Source organism: Crinia signifera, chromosome 6 (genome assembly GCF_055691185.1).
Source record: "Crinia signifera chromosome 6, ASM5569118v1, whole genome shotgun sequence".
Classification (NCBI taxonomy): Eukaryota; Metazoa; Chordata; class Amphibia; order Anura; family Myobatrachidae; genus Crinia; species Crinia signifera.
Window position 1 is genome coordinate 69,020,716 of NC_139222.1, and position 23,473 is coordinate 69,044,188.

Genomic DNA, 23,473 nt, shown 5'->3' on the forward strand with positions numbered 1-23,473 from the left:
ACTGGTGCTAGGTATGGTAGGTACCAGCAATTCTATCGCCAATTGCTGGTTTTTGCCATCCGCCAGAAGGGGGCAGCTCATGCGCCCGCTCTATCGGAGCCCTTTACCGCCTCCATGCCACTCCCCTGTTGCTGCCCGCTACCTGCACTAACCCTGCCTATCTCCCTGAAGCGGAGACAGGCAGGGAATCCGCTCCCCATCCCCATGTGAAGGGGATACGCATGCGTGTGAGACGCTTGCACGTCCCCATCAGATGCAGCACCTCTCCTGTCTGGCGATTCCCTGAGCTGGCTGATAGGCGCGACATCTGTATGCACAGTGGGTATTAAAGGAATACAACGGTGGGTGTGGGTGTGTGTGTACTGTATTTATTTCAATATTTATTTTATATGTTTATTTTACAGCGTACCGGATAGCACTCAATGCACAGGCTTCCTGGCTCCCCATGTTCCAGCGAATGGATCAGGCTGGTTGGGATCTGTAGTCCCACTATGAAGGACGGTATTACTAGAAAATTATTATTGACTGTAATCAAACTAGCACCCATTGGTAACTAAGGCCGGGGTATACGGTCATTAGGTCGGTATGCGTTGGGTATTCCACTGAAGGTCGACAGGGCTTAGGTGAAAAAGCCTACAGTTGACAGGGTTGGAAGGTCAACACAAGGTCGATACAAGCATTAGGTCGACAATGGCAAGGTCAACAGTCAAAAGGTCAACATGACTTTTTCACATTGTGGGGCAGAAGTATGAAGAGTTGTTATGGGGGAGAAGGGGTACCAGCGCACGTTATGTGCACTGATACCGCTTCTCCCCGATGTATTAAGGAGCCAGCATGCGGTAAATCTGCGCTGCTATCTAAATGATAGCAGACCAAATGTATGAACGGTCAGCATCGATGACCGGTCTGCCCAATGCTGGTTTTGGCTTCACCAGCAGCAGGCTGGTGAAGCCCTATCTCAAAAGCAGGGAAAGGGCTGTCCCTGCTGTTGGCTCTGGGCTGCGCTGGGGATCGCGTGTGAGTAGCGAGATCCCGCGCTTTCCCAGTCCAGCCGACCGGGGCGAAGGAGATGGTGCATCAGTGTAAAGTGATGCGCTATCTCCAGGAGGGGGCATCGCCAGAGGGAAGAGTTAGCACTCCCCCGCTTCGGCGGACAAGATGTTAGTACATCTTGTCAGTCTCCCTTCCTGCTTCGCCTCGTTAATGAGCAGGAAGTATTATAGCGGCATGATAAGCGCCGCTATAATGCATCTGGCCCCTGTATTTGAACCGGCATGTGCCGACAGGTGGTATATCCATTACAGCACGGTGGGAGAATAAAATAGTGTGCCGACTATAGCGAGGCACCGTGCCCGAACCATGGTGAGTGAAGCAGCAATATACCGTACAGTTAATTATATCAGAGGCCGCAGAAATCACATCACCAAGTGTGTGCCGGGCTTACAGACTGTGATATTAAAAATGAACTCGCTGGAGCTACAAAATGTACGATATAAAGCATACATACTGAATGATTTCAAAGAATGAAAAATGTATCTTTATCATTCATACACACTGACCGATAAGCACCTAGTCATAAATGACATACAGGAGGCAAAACTGGACTAGATGTGCAGGCATAAAGAAGGTCAATAATGATCCATGGGAGCGTGTATTGTTATCATTCATACAAACTGAAAGATATGCACGATAACCTCATTAATGATATCATGCATATTGTCTGCCTTTATCGCACTGTGTGCATGGGGCTTAACATGCCCAGTGACAGGGGGTACAAGGATCATAGTTGTACTGGGCTTCCAGGCGACGTTAACAACATCAGCTAGAGAGCCACTTATTGCCCACCCCTGGTGTAGTCATTGCACCCCGTGATCGCCTAGTGTGTTTGGGGCATAAGTACAAATACTCTATCAATTAATTATGTTACTCTTAATTTAATTGATGACCTTAGTTACCTTTTATTATAGCAAACAGTGTGATGTATTATTGTTGCAGTCTTCCACCTTTGAATCAGAATGACTGTCTGCCTGGTATAAATATGATATCCTATTGGTATGGATGCCCGCGGTCAAAACCGACAGGGGCTCTGCAAGTGTCCTAACCCTCTCCCCCGCCTTACTCTAACCTTCTTTTGCAGCAGCCCAAGGGTGTTGTTTAGCAGACCAACAGTTGGGATCCCTAAAGTCATTAGTCCGATGTTGGGCTCTCGACTGCACCGTGTGGAGAGTGCAATGAAGCCCCTTGCGGGCTCGCTGCGCTCGCCACACTGCGGGCACAGTGGATCGCTATGCTCGACACATTTTATTATCCCTCTTTGGGGGTTGTGGACCTCTACGCCAAAGCCGGTGGCCTTCGGTACCCCGAGTGTCGGGGTTTTAACAGTCGGAATTCCGACGTCGGTTATAATGACTGAATCCCGACTGTCCTAAACCCCCCTTGTAAATGCCAAAACGTAACCTCTCCTCCCTGCAGCTGAACCCTAACTTTCCCATCCCTGCAACCTAACCGTACAAACCTAACCCCAGTGTTCAAAAGTTGCAGGTGCCGGTCCGGCTGCATCTCTTCCAGACACCCTGCTATAAAGCTGGCACATGCATACAAGCGGCAGTGGCACGACTGCACATGTACAAACCCCTGGCTTCTATAGACTTCACAGAATGTAGTCCATTCTATAGAAGCCAGCTAGGCCTGACCATCACCTGTCCGATAACCGCATACCTCCCAACATATGACTGGCGGGGCTTGCGGTACAGTTTGTGCGCTGAGGAGTGTGCCAAATTTTTAGGGGTGTGGTCTAATGGAAAGGGCATGCCCAGTGCTTGCAATGCTGCCGCGAGGCCACGTCCCCGGTTTTGCGGCTCTGGGGGCATGCTCAGCAACTCCGTGAGCTGCTGGCTGTGTCCCCAGCACCTCCAGCTGCACGCTGTCTATTCGGGGGGGCATCCCAACTGCTCCACCCCCCGCCAAGGGACACTGCCTTCCCTAGGAGGGATGCAGGAACGTCCCAAAAAAACGGGATGTTCCCGCGATAACCGGGACAGTTTGGAGGTATGTAATCACATCCCAGTCTGTCAGTCCCAGATAAAGGAATAGCCTTTCAATGGGACTGCCTATCCTGTAGATGATTGGCAGTTAGCACTTCCAATAAGAAGTTACTGCCAGACAGCAAGTCACTGCTAGACTGCAACTGACTCACTGAAGCAGCGACGGATATTACTGTAGGGTGCTGCAGTCCTGCAGTACATAGGTAAAATCTGCCACTGATAACTATTTACCAGAATGGTTTAAGAAGTATGATCAGACAGGTTTTCATTTTGGTTGCAGGCTGCATTATGTACTGCAAAACTAAGCAAGTGACTGTGCACCTGGGCAAAACATATTACACTGCAGGTCAGACAAATGTAACATGTGCAGAGAGGTGTAAATATGGGTGGGGAGTGTACACAAAGGAAAACTTATCGCACAGGAGAGTGATGAATAAGATACTAGAAAATCTTGAAAAAGCTCCTTGGCGAAAATCTTGAAAAAGCTCCTTGGCGAAGCGTACGCCGACCGTTACACTTCGTCTGTGTCCCCCTTCCCTTCCCTGATATAAATGCATTTTGATCTGTTTTAGCTTAAAGTATTTTTCCTCTGCAGCACGCTCTGGCGATCTGATACCTGGCATATCTCACCAGGGCAAGACACGGTGTGTTGCGCACTAACACCGTGTTGTATCAGAACTGGCAAGTGGGAACGTCTCCGGCATCAAACATAGCCGCATTCGGTACTTCCCACCGGGCGCAGTTACCTACACCGCTACCCGACGCCATCGCCCGGCTCATACCCGCATCCCACACAGCGGGTCAGACTAGCGTTGCTGCAGAGCACCACTACCTTTCCTAGACCCACACTTATTACAGGGGGCAGGACTGTTGTTATAATTGTGGTAATTCAGAGTGCATTCGAGATTAACCAGCACTCAAACTGTAAAAATTGTGTGAGTTGATCCATATACTATCACTCGCACAACAGCCGTGAGTACCTATCAGACCGGGTATCATACCCGTCAATTCTCCACTAATTAAGGAGAACGTCCTAGGTACTAAGTTACTGCTAAAACATCAAAGCATTTTATGTGTACACAAATAAAAGCATTCTCATAAATTTCATTGGGATTGGGGGCCCAGCGTCGTGAGGGTATCAGTACCCTTTTTAAAACACCTGTCTGTGTCATATATGTTTTTGTGTATTGTGTGTCCATTATTTCGCTACCAATTTTAGAGTTATCCAATTAAAAGTTACGTATTATTGTGTCAATTCTTAGGTGCACCACACAGTGACATTTCTTTTTTTGTCTCTGTACAAACCCTGTTGCATGGGTGGGGAGTGTCCAAACTGAAATATAAATTGCATTGTAAATTAAAGCTAACATTTGTGGGCTTCACGCAAAAGCAGCTATTACAACCCTGTACAGTAAAATATATATATATATATATATATATATATATATATATATATATATATATATATATATATAAATGTAGTTGCTGCCTTTGCATTGCAGAGCAGAAGTGGTCACATGACCTGACAACTATCACCCCCATCGGTCACAACTCTACCTTTTGACTCTGCAGCCAATGTAGAGCAACATGTCACAGCAAGAAATGTCAATGGGCACTATGATATCTGTGCCATCTTGGATTGACTGTTGGTGTGACAATAACTTCTTATTGGCAGAAAAATAATTTCATAAGAAAGCTCTGACTTTCTTATGAATGAAAGCATTTATCCCTCTAGAAAACCAATGTTTACCAATTACAAGGTATAATAAAATATCACAAGTATCGATCAATAGAAATTGAGACATATGTGCCAGTGATAACTATCAGGCCAGTGATAACTATCTGGTTCACTCCTTGTGGCAAATTCCTTCTTAGATGGACAAAACCATGTGCATTGCAGGTGGGGTAGATGTTACTTGTGCAGAGAGAATTAGATTTGGGTGGGGTTTTACTTTAAAGTGAGATCTACAGTATATTGCAGTGTAAAAATAAAGCAGCCAGTATTTTCCCTGCACAGAAAAAAAATAACTCACCCAAATCTAATATATCTGCACATTTTACATCTGCCTCCCTGCAGCGCACATGGTTTTGTCAATCTAAGAAGGAATTTGCCAAAAGGAGTGAACCAAAACCTCCCCCTATACAGTATATCTCTTCATTAATTAAATAATATAATAAATATATAAGAATATAAGATTAAAAATGAGCTATCCTCATCTGGCTTGGTTATTGAAGGCAGTGTAATTTTGTCCATTACATTTAGAGTATGGAAAAGTAAGTTCATGTTAGGGCTACGCAGTCAGAATATCGACAATTACAATGTTGACACTGTCAAATGGTCGATATTGTGAATATCGATAGCAAGACTTTTAGGGCCAGGGTGAAATTATGGTCAGGCTGCAGTTATAGGTACAATTACAAGAAAAGAGATTAAGAAATTGCACCGTTGACGTGCTAACTGTTGATATTCAATATAAAGACATTTTGGCAATGTCAGCATTTGACATGTCACCACTCAGACCTACAGTAATTGAATTTCTGGCATTGACACTCTAAAAGCATCTTCATTTGCCTTGTGTAAGGCTTTGAAGTTTTATAACTATATTGCACTCAAATGAAGTTGGTTCTTAAGAAAAAAAGAAGAGTAAAAAATGTGACAGAAAAATGCACAGCTAAAGTGATACAATAGACTGCTATGTGCAATAAAAGGAATGTCATAAGATATGATTTTCTAGAAGTATGAGCGTATTGTCCAATACATTATGTATACACTAGAGGGCAGCCTTTCTACAGAAATGATTCCAACCACAAGTGATCATAGTAGTTATCAGGCTTCTCTCTCTCTCTCTCTATTTTTACTATATCTTTCAAATATGTATGTACAGTAAGGATCATTTTATAATTTTAGATGTTATTCTAAATTCGAATAAGATCATCACTGCGGAAATGGAGAACACACATCATTTTTATGTTAGCAGGATTTACGTGAACAATCATATTTTTTTATACTATTATTTTATTATTAAACAACAAGATGAAAAGTTTTGTTTCAGGTATTTGTGTCATATTCTAAAGGCCCCCATACATCGAGGTGATTTGGTCCGATTTCCGCCAATTGCGACCAATCGGCCCGTTAAAGCGGACCAAATCGCCTCTCCCTGACATGCCGTCGGGCCCGATGCGCGGTCCCGTGCGCATCGGACTCGACCAGGTGGTCGGACCGGCAGGCCCTCCAACCACCCATTCCTCCAGGCGGCGAGGCAGGCGGGAAGCAAGGACGCATGCGATCCATCACAACGGACAGCATGCGTCCCTGCCGCCGGGAAGGTCCTGGCGGCTCGCAGGGTATCTGGTGTCCGTACACTGCTGCGAGACATCGCAGGCAGTGTATGGGCACCTTTAGTTTTTATGTATACACCAGACAACACATACATTAGGTGCACAAACAACTTCCCATTAAACCAGACAAGCCATTAAAATAACACATAGTACAGTACTGATCAGCAAGACAACAGCACATCTGTGGCTCCCAGCAATACTTGCTTATCCTTCCGGGATGGCCAGGAGGCTCATGAAAAGCGTGTGGCCCTCCCAGCCAGAAGAATGGGCAAGTCTCCTGCAACCCACAAGTGGGTGGACCTATGGGGACCCGATGATGCGAATCAGGCTGAATTGCATCACTGTAGCCCGCCCCACACTATACAATGTATGTTTTTTATGTTGCTTTATAGCAGGGGAGGGGGGGGGGGGGGGGCGCAATGACATGATTGTTTAGCCATGCCCAAAAGTCAGCCCATCTTCCCACCAGCCAGGCTGGAGGGGCAGAAAAGCTGGTAAGCATGCTACCAGCTCATTCGCCAATGATCATGTCTGTGTTGTAAGTGCTGCTGAATACTCTACTTCTCAGACATGAACATTTCCTATAATGTGCAAATATTTGATATACCTGTAATGCAGAAATCATAATAAAGTGTCAAAGCCACACGGGGGCATGGTATGTCATGGTATGCGAATTGGGAGTACTGTGATGCATACCCCCCACCCCCCAGTACCATTACTTAGCTAGCTGCGGCGGCAAGGCATCACCCAGGGGCGTAACTAGATATTCGTAGGCCCCATAGCAATAGTTTTTAAGGGCGCCCCCTGTTAGCAACTGATGGTGATAAATGTATATAAAACATATTACTTAGACAGTAAAGATGGGCCCCCTTCAGCTCTAGGCCCCATAACAGCTGCACCCCTTGCACCTATGGTAGTAACGCTCTTGTTCCTGCAGGCCTCCACACTCGCGTGCATCTCCTCGGGAGTGCACACTGCACAGTGCAGCCTGCAGAGTGCCGAGCCCCTCTGTGTCCTAGGCTCGGCGCTCTGCAGGCTGCACCGTGTATGCCTGGCTGGGGGGCCGCTGGGTAGGGGAGGCAGTGTGCGGACGCAGGGATGGGTGGTGGCACCGTGCCGCCGTCGCTGTGGGCAGCAGGGGACGGGGCCCGGGACATTATTTAGGAGGACATCACTGGCAGCAATCAAGCAATGGCAGGAAACCAGATATGACATTAGAATAGTAGTCACCATAGCAGATACAGGGAAGAATGAATTCTGATGGACATGAGCTGCATGATTTGTAGGAGATCAATAAAGGGAGTCATTATGGATGGGTGAATCATGGGAACAATCAATACAGGATGCATAATGGGAAAAGAAACACAAAATTAGTCATAAGAGGATGAGTAATAAAGTGATATGATATTTGGTGAGCATCAATAACCTTGCCATGATATGAGGCTGGATGTTATGAGAAGTAAAGCATGAAGCCATGATGTCCTTAAGAATTACAGACGGGTTGCCTGACATGTTCTAGGCACTCATAATGCAGTACATCAAGTGACAAGTAAGTGATATGAATGCAGTTACATGTGTGTATGGTGGAAAGGTAGGTTTACGGACGTAATGTGGGCGGGGCCGCCATCAGAGGGGGACTGCCAGTGCTCCAGTCCTGGTCCCAGGTAGTTAGAGGGCCCAAAAGTCTATCAAGTGTAAATTGTCAAAGGCAAAGTTCACTTATCCCTTGAAGCAATGTAGAGTAGTGCAGCCAGTGCTACAGAGGTCTCACCAGGCATGCCAGGGGTTCGAGAAGTGAAGTGAGGCCCTGCCAGTCCCGTCCCGGGACCCAAATTTCTGATGGCAGCTCTAAAAATTGTAGGGGCTATTAATGTAATGTGTGTCTCTATATAAAATATGGGCAGAGAATAGAAGCTTACTTTTTAAATGTAACTCATATTAATTTTAGAGATGTGCAGGTTCTGATTTACTCTGATTTCAAAGCAGGATCTTATTGGCTATCCCAAATCACATGACAGTTGTTGACAGTTGATAGCCAATAAGATCATGCTTTGAAATCAGAGTAAATCAGAACCTGCACATCTCTAAAGGTAATATGAGTTACATTTAAAAAGTAAGCTTCTATTCTCTGCCCATATATTATACAGAGACACACATTACATTAATGTCAGGGCTGGTTGCAGGAAAATATAAGCCTCCTGACTCCCCTCTCCCGCCCCCTGTACTGCGTATGATTACGCGATTAGTATCCGGGCAGCAGGTGACAACAATCCACCTGACCTGCAGCACCAATTGGGTGATGAGCAGAATCAGGTGACGGGTATTCGGGCAATGGAGGAAGCCTATGAAGATTTACCCAATCCGCAGTACCAGATAGAAAGCGGAAAATCTATGTTGGCGGAAATAAACACTGTTCTGAATCCTGATATTAGGTCTGACTACATAGGTATCTTAAATGTTCTATACAAATTATTTAACATCTCTGCCTCCTATTCATGTTGTATTTTTTATTTTGGATTTATTGATTGGATGCTGGACCGTCATGTGACCTACTTAACTCAGGTATATATACCCAGCACTTGAGCAACCTAACTTTGATAAAGCTATTAGCTAGCGAAACACGTCCGAGAGATGCCACCCACCTGCTATACACTACCCAGGATTGCAGTCCGAACCAACCCTTTGGCATTACAATACCTGGAACCCATTCAAGGTTCCTTGGAATGATTACCACCTAAATTCTTGGATACTCACATTCATATTGGAAAAAGGCAAGCCTGCCACTCCATATACATGTCACCGCTGTACAGAACATCTCCGGTAGACATACGGTTACTATTGGGGGGTGGGGGATCTTAGAATCCACACCCGATATACATCTTATTAACACACATTTATGTGTGCTGCCCTGGGGCGATTGGCTTATGCTGGCCTTTTTGGGGTTCCGCGCCCCAGATTCTTAGTATTAGGGACCCACCAGAAATGAGGTTACCGTGAAGCTGGTTGGTGGGCAAATATTTCTTGGCCAATGAATATACCAAGAACCTCTATTATTGATTGATTTTGGTTAATAATATGGAGTGTGCATCTGCACCACATGTCTTTACAGAACTACAAGTCCCAGCATGATAGCACCTCATGTAAATCGGGTGTGCATTCTAAGACCCCCACCCCCCCCATAAGCTAACATTGTGTACACCTGTACACCTGAAGGTTGGGACTTCAACTTAGAGTAGCATCCCGCCCACCTGATCTGAACATTAGTTCACCAGTTTGGTCCCTGATAGCCACAGACTGCAAACTGAGGGCACAATAAAGGTAAGACCTAAAAATGTACACTAATTGCTAGTCTTGGAGATGGAATTGGGGCGCGGCTCCCCTTGGGTTGGTGTAACTGAGTTGCTTTCAGGGTGGCACACCCTAACATTTATTTAGCACTATTTATTTTCACTAATATTATACTTCCTATCAGTACACTTTTTAACCTCTAGCTCAGGGGTTCCCAAACTTTTTTGAATCATGGCGACCTAGAGCATCAAAATGTTTTCAAGGCTCCCCTAGGCCAAATGCTTCTTATCGAGAAATTCAGAAAAAAAAAAAAAAATAAGGTGTATATGTCAGTTATCTGGTGAGGGACAGGATTTGCTTCTGTTTGTCCACATATATTATGATTGGCAGCCACAAGCACTGGTTTTGCCTGGTACATTGACCATAATTAATATGAATTGATCCTGGTCCACCAACCCAAGGCACCCCTTCAAGTGTCCTGAGGGTGCCTAGGCACACAGTTTGGGAACCACTGCTCTAGCTCCTGCTTCTTTCTTATTAACACACATTTATAGCTTAGTTTTGCACTTGTGTGCTGCCCTGGGGTGACTGGCTTATGCTGGCCTTTTTGGGGTTCCGCGCCCCAGATTCTTAGTATTAGGGACCCACCAGAAATGAGGTTACCGTGAAGCTGGTTGGTGGGCAAATATTTCTTGGCCAATGAATATACCAAGAACCTCTATTATTGATTGATTTTGATTAATAATATGGAGTGTGCACCTGCACCACATGTCTTTCTTTGCAGAAATACGGTTCCTATTGTATTACCGGGCCAACCACACGGACACAAGTGAACGCTGTACCACATAAATACAGAACGGTAACTACTTTTTGCACTTTACTCCTTTATTGCTTAGGGGTATTCATAGGAACGGACTCTCTGGGACAGCTATACAAATTGTGGGTGCATATATTTTATCAATTTTAAACCCACTGTGTTTCTATTATTACAGGTTTGTGAGTATCTTTAGTATTAAATAATTGTAAAAGACCATCCAATCTTTCTTTTTAGGTTTTATATTTAATGAAATTCATTCATTTCTTGTGCTGCTCATTCTTTGTGTTTTACGTTTTTTGTCTATATAGTCCTGTAGCAGCTGCAGGAGACACAAATCATATTTAGCGCCCCCAGTTCCGTCCCCCTCTAGAGGGTCAGTCCTATCATTTCTTCTTTTGCAGGAAAATATGCCTCTTTATTAAAGATGAATGTTATCAATTTATTTGTGGGGCTGTTTTAAGGAATTAATTAATAGGCAACAGCTAAAATGGATCCTACGTAAAAACAACAAATTCTTACTGATTTGAATACGCTGAACACGTATATGATGTTTAAAATTGTTTATTAGTTCAAGTTTGAGGATCCTTAGCGATGAACTAAGGCAGGGAAGGGGAACCTTCGGCCCTCCAGCTGTTGTTTAACTACACATCCCACCATGCCCTGCAACAGTTGTAGCATGGCCACATAGCAAAACTGTAACAAGGCATGCTTGGAAGTGTAGTTCCACAACAGCTGGAGGGCCGAAGGTTCCCCATCCCTGAACTAAGGCAATGGATAAGGATGGGCAAGCATTTCACTACCTTAGGCGAAAGTTCCCAAGGCTCAGTGAAGTGAAAATCAAGCAGGGCATCTTTGTTGGACCGCAAATACGAAATCTCTTTGAGGACAAAGATTTTGATTGTATCTTAACAGGTGATGAGAAGACTTCTTGGAATGATTTTCATCTGGTAGCACAAAACTTTTTTGAAATAAGAAGGCAGCAAACTACTTTGAATTGGTTGAAAATATGATTTCCTCATATCAGACACGCAATATGTCTTCGAAGGTGCATTTATTTATTCGCATTTAGATTTTTTCCCAACTAACTGCGGTGGCGTTAGTGATGAACACGGTGAATGTTTTCACCAGGATAATTCTGAGATGGAGAAGAGATACCAGGGGAAATGGAATGTTTCAATGCTAGCAGACTATTGTTGAACACTTGCCAGAGATGTCCCGGAAATAGTGTACAAGCGACATGCAAAACGAAAGCGGCATTAAAAGCAATGATTTGTATTATTGTTGATGTTGTGTATGTATATTAAGCTATTTGTTTTGGAAAACCACAAATTTGAATAAGGATCTAGCATCCTCAAAAACTGTGTGTAGTATGGGGGCAGCCATTTTCCGAGTGTCACTTTTTTGTATTAGCAGCGCTGCAGCAGGAGCCGGGAGAGCCGTGGCAGGGGCAGAAGGCAGTGAGTAACTATAGTCCCTCAGCCCCCCCGGCGCCCACACCATCTCAGCGCCTTCCTGCCACCGCAGGGGCTGCGGGACTTTAGTTATGCCACTGGGCAATTGAGAGTTTTGCCTCAATTTGCCCAAATTACCTTATAGAATTGGTGGTATTTAAATAAATGAAGTAGATGATGCCCCTGTGTGCTAGAAGTAGACACCATCGCCACTTTCAGCACAGTTTACTAAGTGCCTGTGTTTATGTACATGTGTGTGTGTGTGCGCGTGTGGAGGAGGGGTTTAAAGGCAACAGACCAGTACATCCGATATGCAACAAAACACTATGTCAAGGCTTATCTTGTCAATTTTAATAAAATGTAAACTTTTTTTCAGCTGTGCTACTGTATAAATCAGGGCTGGGCAATTGCGGCGCTCCAGATGTTGAAGAACTACACATCCCGGCATGCCTTGCATCAGTTTCAGCATGGCCACATAGCAAAACTAATGCAAAGCATCCTGGGATATGTAGTTACTCAACATCTGGAGGGCCGCAATTGCCCAGCCCTGGTATAAATGGTGCAATAAGTAAAATTCTTGCTGAGTATTAATATTCACCATTTTCTTACGGGACCAAAGTAGCTTGATCACAAAATAATTAAGAACCATATTTGTACAGAAAAGGGCTAATATATTTGTAAGATAATCAACTTTTTTTAAAAGCTGTTTTTTCTCCAGCTTCACACTTAAAAATAGAACATGAAGTTTTTCCTTGATGTCAAGTAGAAAAAGATGCAGGTTCCAGAACGGAGCATCTGGCAAAAATCACCTTTTATAGGTACAAACTGTGCTTGCTTTGTCATCAGAAGAGTCTTGTAAAGACATTTTCACGAACATTTTGTAGTAAAAAATGCTGTAAAGTTCTGTTATTAAACAGGCCAGGCACGAGGAAAAAAAGACTGCTTGATTGTGTTTTGTTATAAACAATTGTAAAAGATGGCCTTATCTGTAATGACTAGTGGGAGCCAGGGATAGTATACGGTGAAGCATGTCTCATTGAAATCTATGGTAAATGTAATGTCTGTACTCATTGACATCTATGGTAAATACTCATTAACGAGTAGAATTCACCAATAACAGTACTGTACATGTTGTATTTCAGGTGCATCCTGCTCTTCAGTAAAGAGGTTACATTTAGCAAATTATGGAAACCTCCATAGTTGCAGCAGCTTTAGTTGCATCCACCTTTGAACGGATACAGCATGCTGCACTTGAGGTAGAACATCACTGATTTATACACTACATAGAGTGAACACAAAGTGTGAGAAAGATACGAAAAGTCACCCATAACTCATCCAGGCAGCGAATGGTCATTTATTGTTTTAATATACTGCATATGGTATTATTTCTCTGCTTCACATGTCACTCATATACACCCACATACAGTACTACTGCTAGCCCTACATTATTAGGGTAATGCCTTGCTTATTGGATGCATTATCAGTCAGCTATTAAGAGAAAATGCACCAGTGAAGATATTACAATCTCTACACCTGCAACCATACAACTGTCATCAAGTAAAGGAATTGATGGCAGTGAAATATGAATAAGAAGCTCTAATTAGCTGTTTGGTAAATGACAAGTGTCCATCACAACTGTTATCATTGCCATATGTGTTAATAATTCTGCTACAAGCTAAGGCTAAAGATGAAACTGCAAGTGTTCCAGATCCAAAAAGAAATTGAAACTTTTCTCCTTTTTTTCTCATTGTTGGCATGACCAACACTCATCAAATCAACATGTATTCGCAATGTCTCCAGTTACAAACAAGGTTTCCTAAAAAAAAAAGATGGAAGCAATTTTTTTTATATATAGAACACCAGGACACTTTATTACTGTATGAAGCCTTTCTCTATCATCACTTCCATTTTTATAGGCTTTATAGACAAGCATGCCATTGGAGATAGCCAGATCTAGGAATATGTGCTGTCTGCAATATTGTTTATGAGACAGAGGTCACCTGTTGGACAAGCCTTCTGATCTTCCATCCTGCAGCCTAGGTTCAGCATACAGTTCCTTGACCACAAACCAGATCCCATCCTAAAACCAACCACTCATCACAGCCAGGCTGAAGACATTAAACACTCTTCCAGCAGCTCTTCATTTCAACTTGTTTTTTTTGTTTTCTTTTAATTATTTTATTTATAGTTTCAAAGAATGAGAACACATAATGGGATTGGTACTAAATCCAGACGGTCGGAATCCCGGCGTTCAAAATCCAGACGCCGGTATCCCGACCACCGAAATACCGACCACCGAAATACCGACAGACCAGTATGCTAACTGCATCCCCACATAACAGCCTACCAACGCACAGGTGTGAAAAAAAGGCAAACTTGTGACAAGAAACCCAGCAGGAAACTCATTTGACATCATTGATATACAGTAGCGGGACACATAAAACTAACAATAAAAAAATTGGTGCAGGCAAACCGTAATCATAAAGCACAATTTAGTTATGTACAGTAGAAAAAGGAAAAAGGGGGAGAGTTGCTCAAAGTGTGACACTAGAATTGTGTGAAGAAAGATCTTTTTTTTTTTTAAGAGAGAGAGCAACAAAGCAAAGAAAAGCAAAACAAAAGGCCTAAAAATCCATGTGAAGGATAAACGGTGGGGATGCGTCTGATCAACAAGCACCAAGAACCCCAAGTTTGAAGAAATTGGTGAGACTTGGAGTTGAGGTAAGCCATTTATTTTTTTATTGCAGCCAAGTGCCAGATTCTATTGATAACTGTGAAAAAGAGTGAGGAGCTGTGTTTTGCCATTAAGAGGCAACAAGACGTTAAGGATTTGGGTAGCTAGTTTATCTCCATACTTGTCTAAAGTGTCAATGGGAAGACCTAAGACAGGCATGTCCAAACTATTGCCCACCAGCTGTTGTGAAACCATCATGCCTTGCCACAGTTTTGCTATTAGGGAATGCTAAACCTATGGAGAGGCATACTAGTATGTGTATTTTCACAACATCTGGAGGACCACAGTTTGGACATGCCTGACCTAAGAGGAAGCATTAGTGTTAATGAGGAATTGTAGGTGGCATACAAGAAGTACACAATTTAATTGTTAAAAGTGACTATATTTGGGCAGGTCCAACAGATAAAGGTACCCCAATTCCGGAAACCTCTCAAACAGAATGGCATCTAGTGGCAACCATCTACCAACAGTAATTTTATAAGGATTCTCCTTTACGAAGATGAGAAATCATACTCGTAAAGGAAAGAGGGATGCAGGTGAATTAAGGGGGTGGTTCAGACCCAAGCGGTGGAGAAAGGTAAGAAAATTATACTGTCAAAGGTACTGAAATACGCTAAATTCAGAAAAGGAGAATATAGATTGCATCCATCAATATCCAGCACTTCCAACATAAACTGGCAATCCTTGGATACTGAAAGAGCAGGGCAAGAGATGGTTATATCTGGTGGAAAAGTGGTGGGAGGTGGGAAATTTCAAACAATCAATTAGAGATGCTTAGTACAGAAGTGTCACATTTGTCAGGTATATCTGCCTGAATTTAAATACATTATGAGTTGCACTTTAATGTGGCCGCATGGAGTCTGTAGGATTAATTTTTCCCTGCTGACATGGTACTTTCCAATGTGTTTAATTTAATAACACATTATTTTTCACTTACCGAGCCAGCTTCTGTTTAAATAAACGGACACAAACACAGGAGGCACTGTAAAGAAATCCACCACGGAGTTCACTTCCAACCAAAACCAGAGTTTGTCATTGGCGGCAATAAACTGAGAAAGAACAGAGAAAAGGATATATATATATCAATATCTAAAGCCACAGTAAACACATTTAAATTATAAATGCAAAATATATTTATCGTCTTTCACTATAGTGCTTTGCTGTTTCCTGAGTGATCATTACAGTACAAGAACAATTGCTGAACAATTAGCAGAGGCGTAAGTCTGGGAGGCAATTGAGTCACCTGCCGCCGGGCTCCTGCTCTAAAGGGGACAGCACTCCTCCAGTGCCAGTTTGAATCAGTTAATTGAAAGCCATCGATATCGCTTCTGTGGCTGACTCCCTCTCCTAATATCATATTTGGAAATATCACATCCAGTATTAGAACCGAGGACCTGTCTTACTGGAGACAGACACCTTATTGATTGAGCTATTTGGGGGGCACCAATATTTATCTTGCCACTGGGCAACTGGAATGAACTTATACCACTGGCTAATAGAATACAGTGCTTCAGTCAAATTGCCCCTATGGCTCTGGATGGTGGAAACAGAATTAATGAAACACATGGGTATTGAAATTTTAATGGACCAGTAAACTGTAAAATGTCTGCATAGATTCTGTCCTGTCTTGTGATGTTTGCCAGAAAAACTATGTGCTTGCATTATTAACATTGCCATTTGACTGTCATAGGGGGGTATGCAATCCTCTGCCGCTATTTACGAAGGGAGAAATAGCGATGGGGGCCTATTCAATGTTGTTTTTACCGACAGCATTGAAGAGGCATCACGGCAAACTGAGTCTGACTTTAAAAGCTAGGAAAAAAAACAGTTTGTATCCCAATTGCACACTGAATGAGAAATATACATATAATAATCAGATAATACAGAGATCTTGGTTGCATATATCTGCAGATATAGGGCTAAGCCCCCAGGCCGTACGTCAAGGCATCTCTGTCACTGGGGTCCCTAAGACTGGGTATGGGTCTGGGGTGTGGGACCCCAATATGCCGGCATAGGCTGAGTACTCCAGGGCAGCACACAAATGAAAATTAGTAGGTGTTAAATAAGAAGCACATAAGTGCTATGTAAGGAGGTGAAGGTGTGGTTAAAATAATACATACAATGTGATAGGGAAAAACATAAATGTTAATAAAGTGTTAGGGTGTGCTACCCTGGAGCAGACCAGCCATGCCAACAAAGAGGGAATCACACTCCCAAACCCATCCCATGCACAATAACACATTTTTGGGCCTAATAGCCCAGTGTAAGGCCACATGATAATGGCTTACAACATCTGAGAGCCAGCTTACCTGGAGATACCCCTGGCTTCTCCAATGGCACTCAGGTGTCAGCAATCCCTCCTAATGCTGACCCATCTATGCCTCTCTCAACTGCACAACACTTTTATTGGCAAGCTGCTCAATCAGAGGTAATGTCATTCAGGTACCAACAGGGAGGGGTAAATCTGGTTAGGAAAAAAAAAACAGTTTGTATCCCAATTGCACACTGAATGAGAAATATACATATAATAATCAGATAATACAGAGATCTTGGTTGCATATATCTGCAGATATAGGGCTAAGCCCCCAGGCCGTACATGTGCTTCTTATTTAACACCTACTAATTTTCATTTGTGTGCTGCCCTGGAGTAGTCAGCCTGTGCCGGCATATTGGGGGCCCACACCCCAGACCCATACCCAGTGTTAGGGACCCCCAGTGACAGAGATGCCTTGACGTACGGCCTGGGGGCTTAGCCCTATATCTGCAGATATATGCAACCAAGATCTCTATATTATCTGATTATTATATGTATATTTCTCATTCAGTGTGCAATTGGGATACAAACTGTTTTTTTTCCTAACCAGATTTACCCCTCCCTGTTGGCACCTGAATGACATTACCTCTGATTGAGCAGCTTGCCAATAAAGGGATTTTTGTAAGAACTTACCGTTCGAATCCCTTTCTCTGATATGGTCCTGGTGACACAGCTCAACACTGGGATGTAGGAGGGTCCGAAGGAGCCAGGCACCTATCCTAAAGTTTTAGAGGGTAGGCTCCTCCCCTACTGCATCCCTGGACTCTTCAGTTCAATCTTTCAAAGCCACTGGAATACATTAACTCAGTACAAACGCCTGCACATATTATATGCACATTGTATAACAGAAACTGTTAACCATTTTAACATGAACATCATGAAACTTCTGGCATACTTACTGAGCGTAAGGGAGGGATCGCTGTGTCACCAGGACCATATCAGAGAAAGGGATTCGAACGGTAAGTTCTTACAAAAATCCCTTTTTCTCTTTCAATGGTCCTGGTGACACAGCTCAACACTGGGACGTTCCAGAGCCGGTCCTTTGGGAGGGTACGCTCAGGTCTGCAGCTCTCCGCACTGCTCGCCCGAATGATGCGTCCTCCGACGCGAACTCATGGAATCTATAGAATTTGGCAAATGTGTGAACAGATGACCAAGTGGCAGCTCTGCAAACCTGCTCAGCTGTGGCCCCATGTCGAACCGCCCAAGAGGTGGCAACTGACCTGGTGGTATGCGCATTAATTCTGGCCGGTACAGGCCTACCCACTTTGGTGTATGCAAAAGCTATCACAGATCGCAACCACCTAGCAATAGTCTGCTTAGAAGCAGGCCAACCAATTTTGTGTACGTCATACAGTACCAATAATGTGTCAGTCTTTCTGACACTCTTCACTCTGTCCACATATATGCGTAAGGCACGCACAACATCCAAAGTCTTCAACTTGTCCCTTTTCTTGGAACCCTCTGGGGGTTGAAACACAGGTAGAACTATCTCCTGATTTAAATGGAAGGCAGAGACTACCTTCGGTAAAAATTGAGGCACTGTTCTCAGAACAGCCCTGTCATCATGAAAAATTAAGAAGGGAGATTTGCATGACAAGGCTCCCAACTCTGACACTCTTTTAGCAGATGCTACTGCTAACAAAAACACTAGTTTCCACGTGAGAAACTTAAAGTCAGCCGACCTTAAAGGTTCAAAAGGTGCCTTCTGAAGGCAATCCAAAACCAGTGACAGATCCCATGGCGCTACTGGTTGCTTGTAAGGGGGTTTCAGTCTGGATACCCCTTGTAAAAAAGTTTGAATCTCCGGCAAAATGGCTACTCTTTTTTGGAAATAGATGGATAAGGCCGAAATCTGCACCTTCAATGATTGAAGGCTTAGGCCCGATGAAAACCCATCTTGTAAGAATTCCAACATTCTTGATAACTTGAAGTGAGATGTGTGAGCTTTTCGCCTCTCACACCATCTAATATAAGTCTTCCAGACTCTATAATAATTTGCCGACGAAACAGCTTTCCTGGCTTTTATCATAGTCTGCACTACTGCGTCAGAAAACCCTTTCCTTTTCAAAATGGCGGCTTCAATAGCCAGGCCGTCAAAATCAATCGATCGGAATCCAGGTGATTGAATGGGCCTTGTCTTAACAGATCTGGTCTCAGAGGTAGACGCCATGAGTCCACAGACAACCTCTGAAGCCTCGAGTACCAGGACCTCCTTGGCCAATCCGGGGCCACAAGGATCACCGTAACCTTCTGGTCCTGTATCCTCTTCAAAAGTCTCGCTAACATTGGAACTGGAGGGAATGCATAAAGAAGATCTCCCTTCCACTGAGTAGTCATGGCATCCACTGCCTCTGCTAGCGGATCTCTCATTCTGGCATAAAACCTGGGCACCTGATGGTTGAACCTGGATGCCATCAGGTCCACATCCGGAGTTCCCCACATCAAAGTGATCTGGTGAAACACCTGAGGGTGTAAGCTCCATTCTCCTTCCTTGAGCTCCTCCCTGCTCAGGAAGTCTGCTTCTATATTCTCCACTCCTGGAATGAATATAGCCGATACAGCAGGAACATTCTGTTCCGCCCATAGGAAGATTCTGGACACCTCCCACATGGCCAATCTGCTGCGTGTACCTCCCTGGTGATTCAGATACGCCACAGCTGTGGCATTGTCGGTCTGAATCCTCAAAGGGAGGTTCTGTAACCTGTCTCCCGCCAAGGAAATCACTTTCCAGACAGCTCTCAGTTCCAAGATGTTGATTGGTAACACTGATTCCTCTGCCGTCCACAGGCCCTGCAGCCTGAGATCCAGGACTACTGCCCCCCAGCCCCTGAGACTGGCGTCGGTAGTTACTACCAACCAGTCCCAGGTCTGTAATGACCGACCCCACTGAAGGGAATCTACTTCTGTCCACCATTTCAAGGAGTCTCGAGTGTCCGAAGACAGCACTATCATCTCCGCCTTCATGGTCAGAGTGTTTCCTGACCAGGCTGACAAAATGTTCCATTGGAAAACCAGAGAGTGGAACCTGGCAAATTGAAGCGTCTCGAATGACGCCACCATTTTCCCCAGGAGCTTGAGGCACCTCCATACTGACAAGCTCTGAGCTCTGAGAATCTCCTGCACTAGAGTGACCAGATCCCTGGCCTTTACCTCCGGGAGAAAAACCCGATGGAGATGGGTATCCAGTATGACTCCCAAGAATTGAAGCCTCTGTGATGGTACCAACTGAGATTTTTGTAAATTTAAAATCCAGCCGTGAGCCTGCAAAAAACTGATGGCCTCTGCCAAGTGACTTTGAAGCAAGGCTGCTGACCCTGCTTTGAACAGGAGATCGTCCAAATAGGGTATTACTGTGATTCCTCTGAGCCTCAGCACCGCCGCCATCACTGACATTATCTTTGTGAATACCCTTGGCGCGGTCGCTAGCCCAAAGGGTAACGCCCGGAATTGTAAATGCAGGTCTCCTATAGCAAACCTCAACAGGGTCTGATGTTCCGGGTGAATGGGAACGTGCAGATATGCGTCCTGGACATCCATGGACGCCAAAAATTCTCCCTGGTCCAGACTCAGGAGTACTGACCTTAAAGACTCCATTTTGAAATGGTCTACCCATAGATGGACATTTAAGGATTTCAAGTTTAGTATTGGTCTGAAAGACCCGTCTGGTTTGGGCACCAGGAACAGCGTGGAGTAAAAGCCTTTCTTCCACTCTGCCCTGGGAACCGGAATAACCACCCCTTTTTCCAAAAGGGAATGAGCCGCTCTCATAAGAGCTGTGCGAAGGAGCGCCTGTTTTGGCACGGGTGTGGGGATGAACCTCTTCGGAGGCAACCCTCTGAAAGGGATTTTGTAACCCTGGGTAATAATCTCTAAGACCCAGGAATCCTGGTCTAGAGAAGCCCATGCGTCCCTGAAATGTGTGAGACGCCCCCCTACCTTTATCACTGTCGGGCCTATCCCCTGACAGTCATGCGGAGGGTTTGTCCTCTCCTTTGGAGGCAGGCTTCTTATGGAAGGAGCCAAACTTGGACCTTTGAGTTTTGCCCCTAGAGGCCTGAAACTTTCCCCTGAAAGACTGTCCTCGAAAGGACGCACCACCTCTAGGGGAGGGCCGAAAGGACGGCCTAAAAGCAGCGAATCTAGATGTCTGCTTTGCTGAGGGGGCCGGCAGAAATGTACTCTTGCCGCCCGTGGCTTGCTTTATAATTTCCTCTAGCTCAGAACCAAAAAGCAACTTTCCCTTGAAAGCTAACATTTCTAGGGCCTTCTTGGACTCATTGTCCGCTTCCCAGGCCTTAAGCCAGAGCACTCTCCTGGCATTAATAGAGACTGTGGACACTCTGGTCGCCATTTTAAGAGCTTCCTCCTCTGCTTCCACCGCATATTCTGCAGCAGCCTTAATCTTCTCTGCTATAAGCAAAGCACCAGGGTCAGCTTGCAGCATGGTGCATAATTCACCAGCCCACTCTATCATGGCCTTAGAGACCCAGGCTGAAGCAATAAGGGGGCGTAGGGTAAACCCCACCCCTTCAAAAATAGCCTTGAGGTTTCCCTCCAGCTTTTTATCCACAGAATCTTTAAAAGCAGCACCGCCCTGTACAGGCAATACCGTAGCTTTGGATAAACGTGCCACTGAAGCATCCACAACAGGCACCTTTTCCCAGAGTTCAGCATGAGACTCTGGCATGGGGTACAGACTAAGGAATCTCTTAGGCATCTGTAGCCTCTTATCCGGGGTTTTCCAAGCCCCTTCCAATAATTCCTGCAACCCCTCATCTGAAGGAAAAGTAACAGCCTCTTTTCGCTGTCGCTTGAAAACACCTTTAACAGGAGTCTTATCCTCCACAGACAGTTTTAAAGCCTGTTTCACAGCTATAATAAGATCCTCTATACCAGCAGCAGAGGTCTCTTCACAATCATCACCCTCCCAGGGGGTGTCAGTATACGCTCCCTCCTCCTCATCTACCACAGTAGGCATAGCATAAGACCTTTTAGGGGTCCCTGCCACATCATCCATTTTGTCCAGTATTTCACTGAACCTGTTGATCCCCTTTGCAGTATCCTGCATCACCTGAATAAGCGCAGGATCTGCCTGGGTAAGAGGCAAGGAGCCAGAAGACTGCTGAGATGATGGCATAGGTCTCTGTGATTCTACCAACACATCACTCTGCCTGTCTAGAAGCTGCACCAAAGCGTTTACTGACCTGCCTAGGGCACTGGCCCACGCAGGTTCACTCTGCTCAGCCCTATGGGGTTCACTGCCCATGGGTCTCACATCAGCGCAAGTAATACATAAGCCCCCCTTGGCCATCTGCTCAGGGACAAACTTTTGTGTGCAAACATTGCACGCGCTCAGTGCACTAAGGGCTCCCTCCCCCAAAACCACAGCCTGATGCTCAGACATGATGTAAGCGATAAATGTATAACTATCAGTATACACAGTGCAAACAATGTACAAGCGTTTATACAGAGGCAATGCACCCAGTCACTTAGCTGTCTGTTGGTTTCAACTGCGGGGAAGCGATGCCCAGGAAATCCAAGTCACTCTGCCAGGATCAATTAGCCAGCTCAGCTCCGCTGCAAGCGTTCTGAAAGGCGCCAAAGTCAGAGTGAAGGAAGAGACCAAAAGTCCCTGCTGCTGCGGGGTCCGTGACCTTTTGGCGCCAACCACCCCCAGCCAGCCTCTCCTTAGGTAGGATTTCCTAGTTCCAGTGTCTCCCCCTCGAATGGGGACCACTTGGAACATGCCTGTCACAGCGCTGCTGTCCTCTCAATCAGGAGCTCAGCGTGTAAGCTCCGCATAAAATGGCCGCCGCCATCACGGAGCGCCTGTCCCCCATGATCCCCACCTAAACGTGGAGCCGGTTTCAGGATGCTCCGGAGCCCAGGCAGCCTCTTAAAAGAGGCTAAAAGCGCTGCACAGGGAGGCCAGACAGCGTCTCCCCTGTGCACAGTGAGCTGACAGGACGCGATTCTGTCAGCTCCTGCTGCGCTAGCAGTGTGAGGATTCACTATGAGAATCCTCACACTGTGCCTACCTAGCTAGGGTGAAAGTTAATAAAACAATAAAAATTCCCTAACTACTCTATTTCTTCGGCTGCTCCCGCAGCCCTTTAGAATAGCACCCACTCCAGTGGGCACCTAACACGAACTGAAGAGTCCAGGGATGCAGTAGGGGAGGAGCCTACCCTCTAAAGCTTTAGGATAGGTGCCTGGCTCCTTCGGACCCTCCTACATCCCAGTGTTGAGCTGTGTCACCAGGACCATTGAAAGAGAAAAAAGTGTTGTGCAGTTGAGAGAGGCATAGATGGGTCAGCATTAGGAGGGATTGCTGACACCTGAGTGCCATTGGAGAAGCCAGGGGTATCTCCAGGTAAGCTGGCTCTCAGATGTTGTAAGCCATTATCATGTGGCCTTACACTGGGCTATTAGGCCCAACAATTTGTTATTGTGCATGGGATGGGTTTGGGAGTGTGATTCCCT

At 45.0% G+C, this 23,473-nt stretch overlaps 1 protein-coding gene across 21 annotated transcripts in view; it reads right to left on the minus strand.

Annotated features, from left to right (window-relative positions):
- KCNMA1 (potassium calcium-activated channel subfamily M alpha 1) overlaps positions 1–23,473 on the minus strand; it is a 459,278-nt gene that overhangs the window by 197,323 nt on the left and 238,482 nt on the right. For all 21 annotated transcript variants that reach the window (XM_083146231.1, XM_083146240.1, XM_083146230.1 and 18 more), the window contains exon 5: positions 15,611–15,722. In XM_083146231.1, coding sequence (XP_083002357.1) covers positions 15,611–15,722 — 112 coding nt within the window. The remainder of the gene's footprint in view (positions 1–15,610; positions 15,723–23,473) is intronic.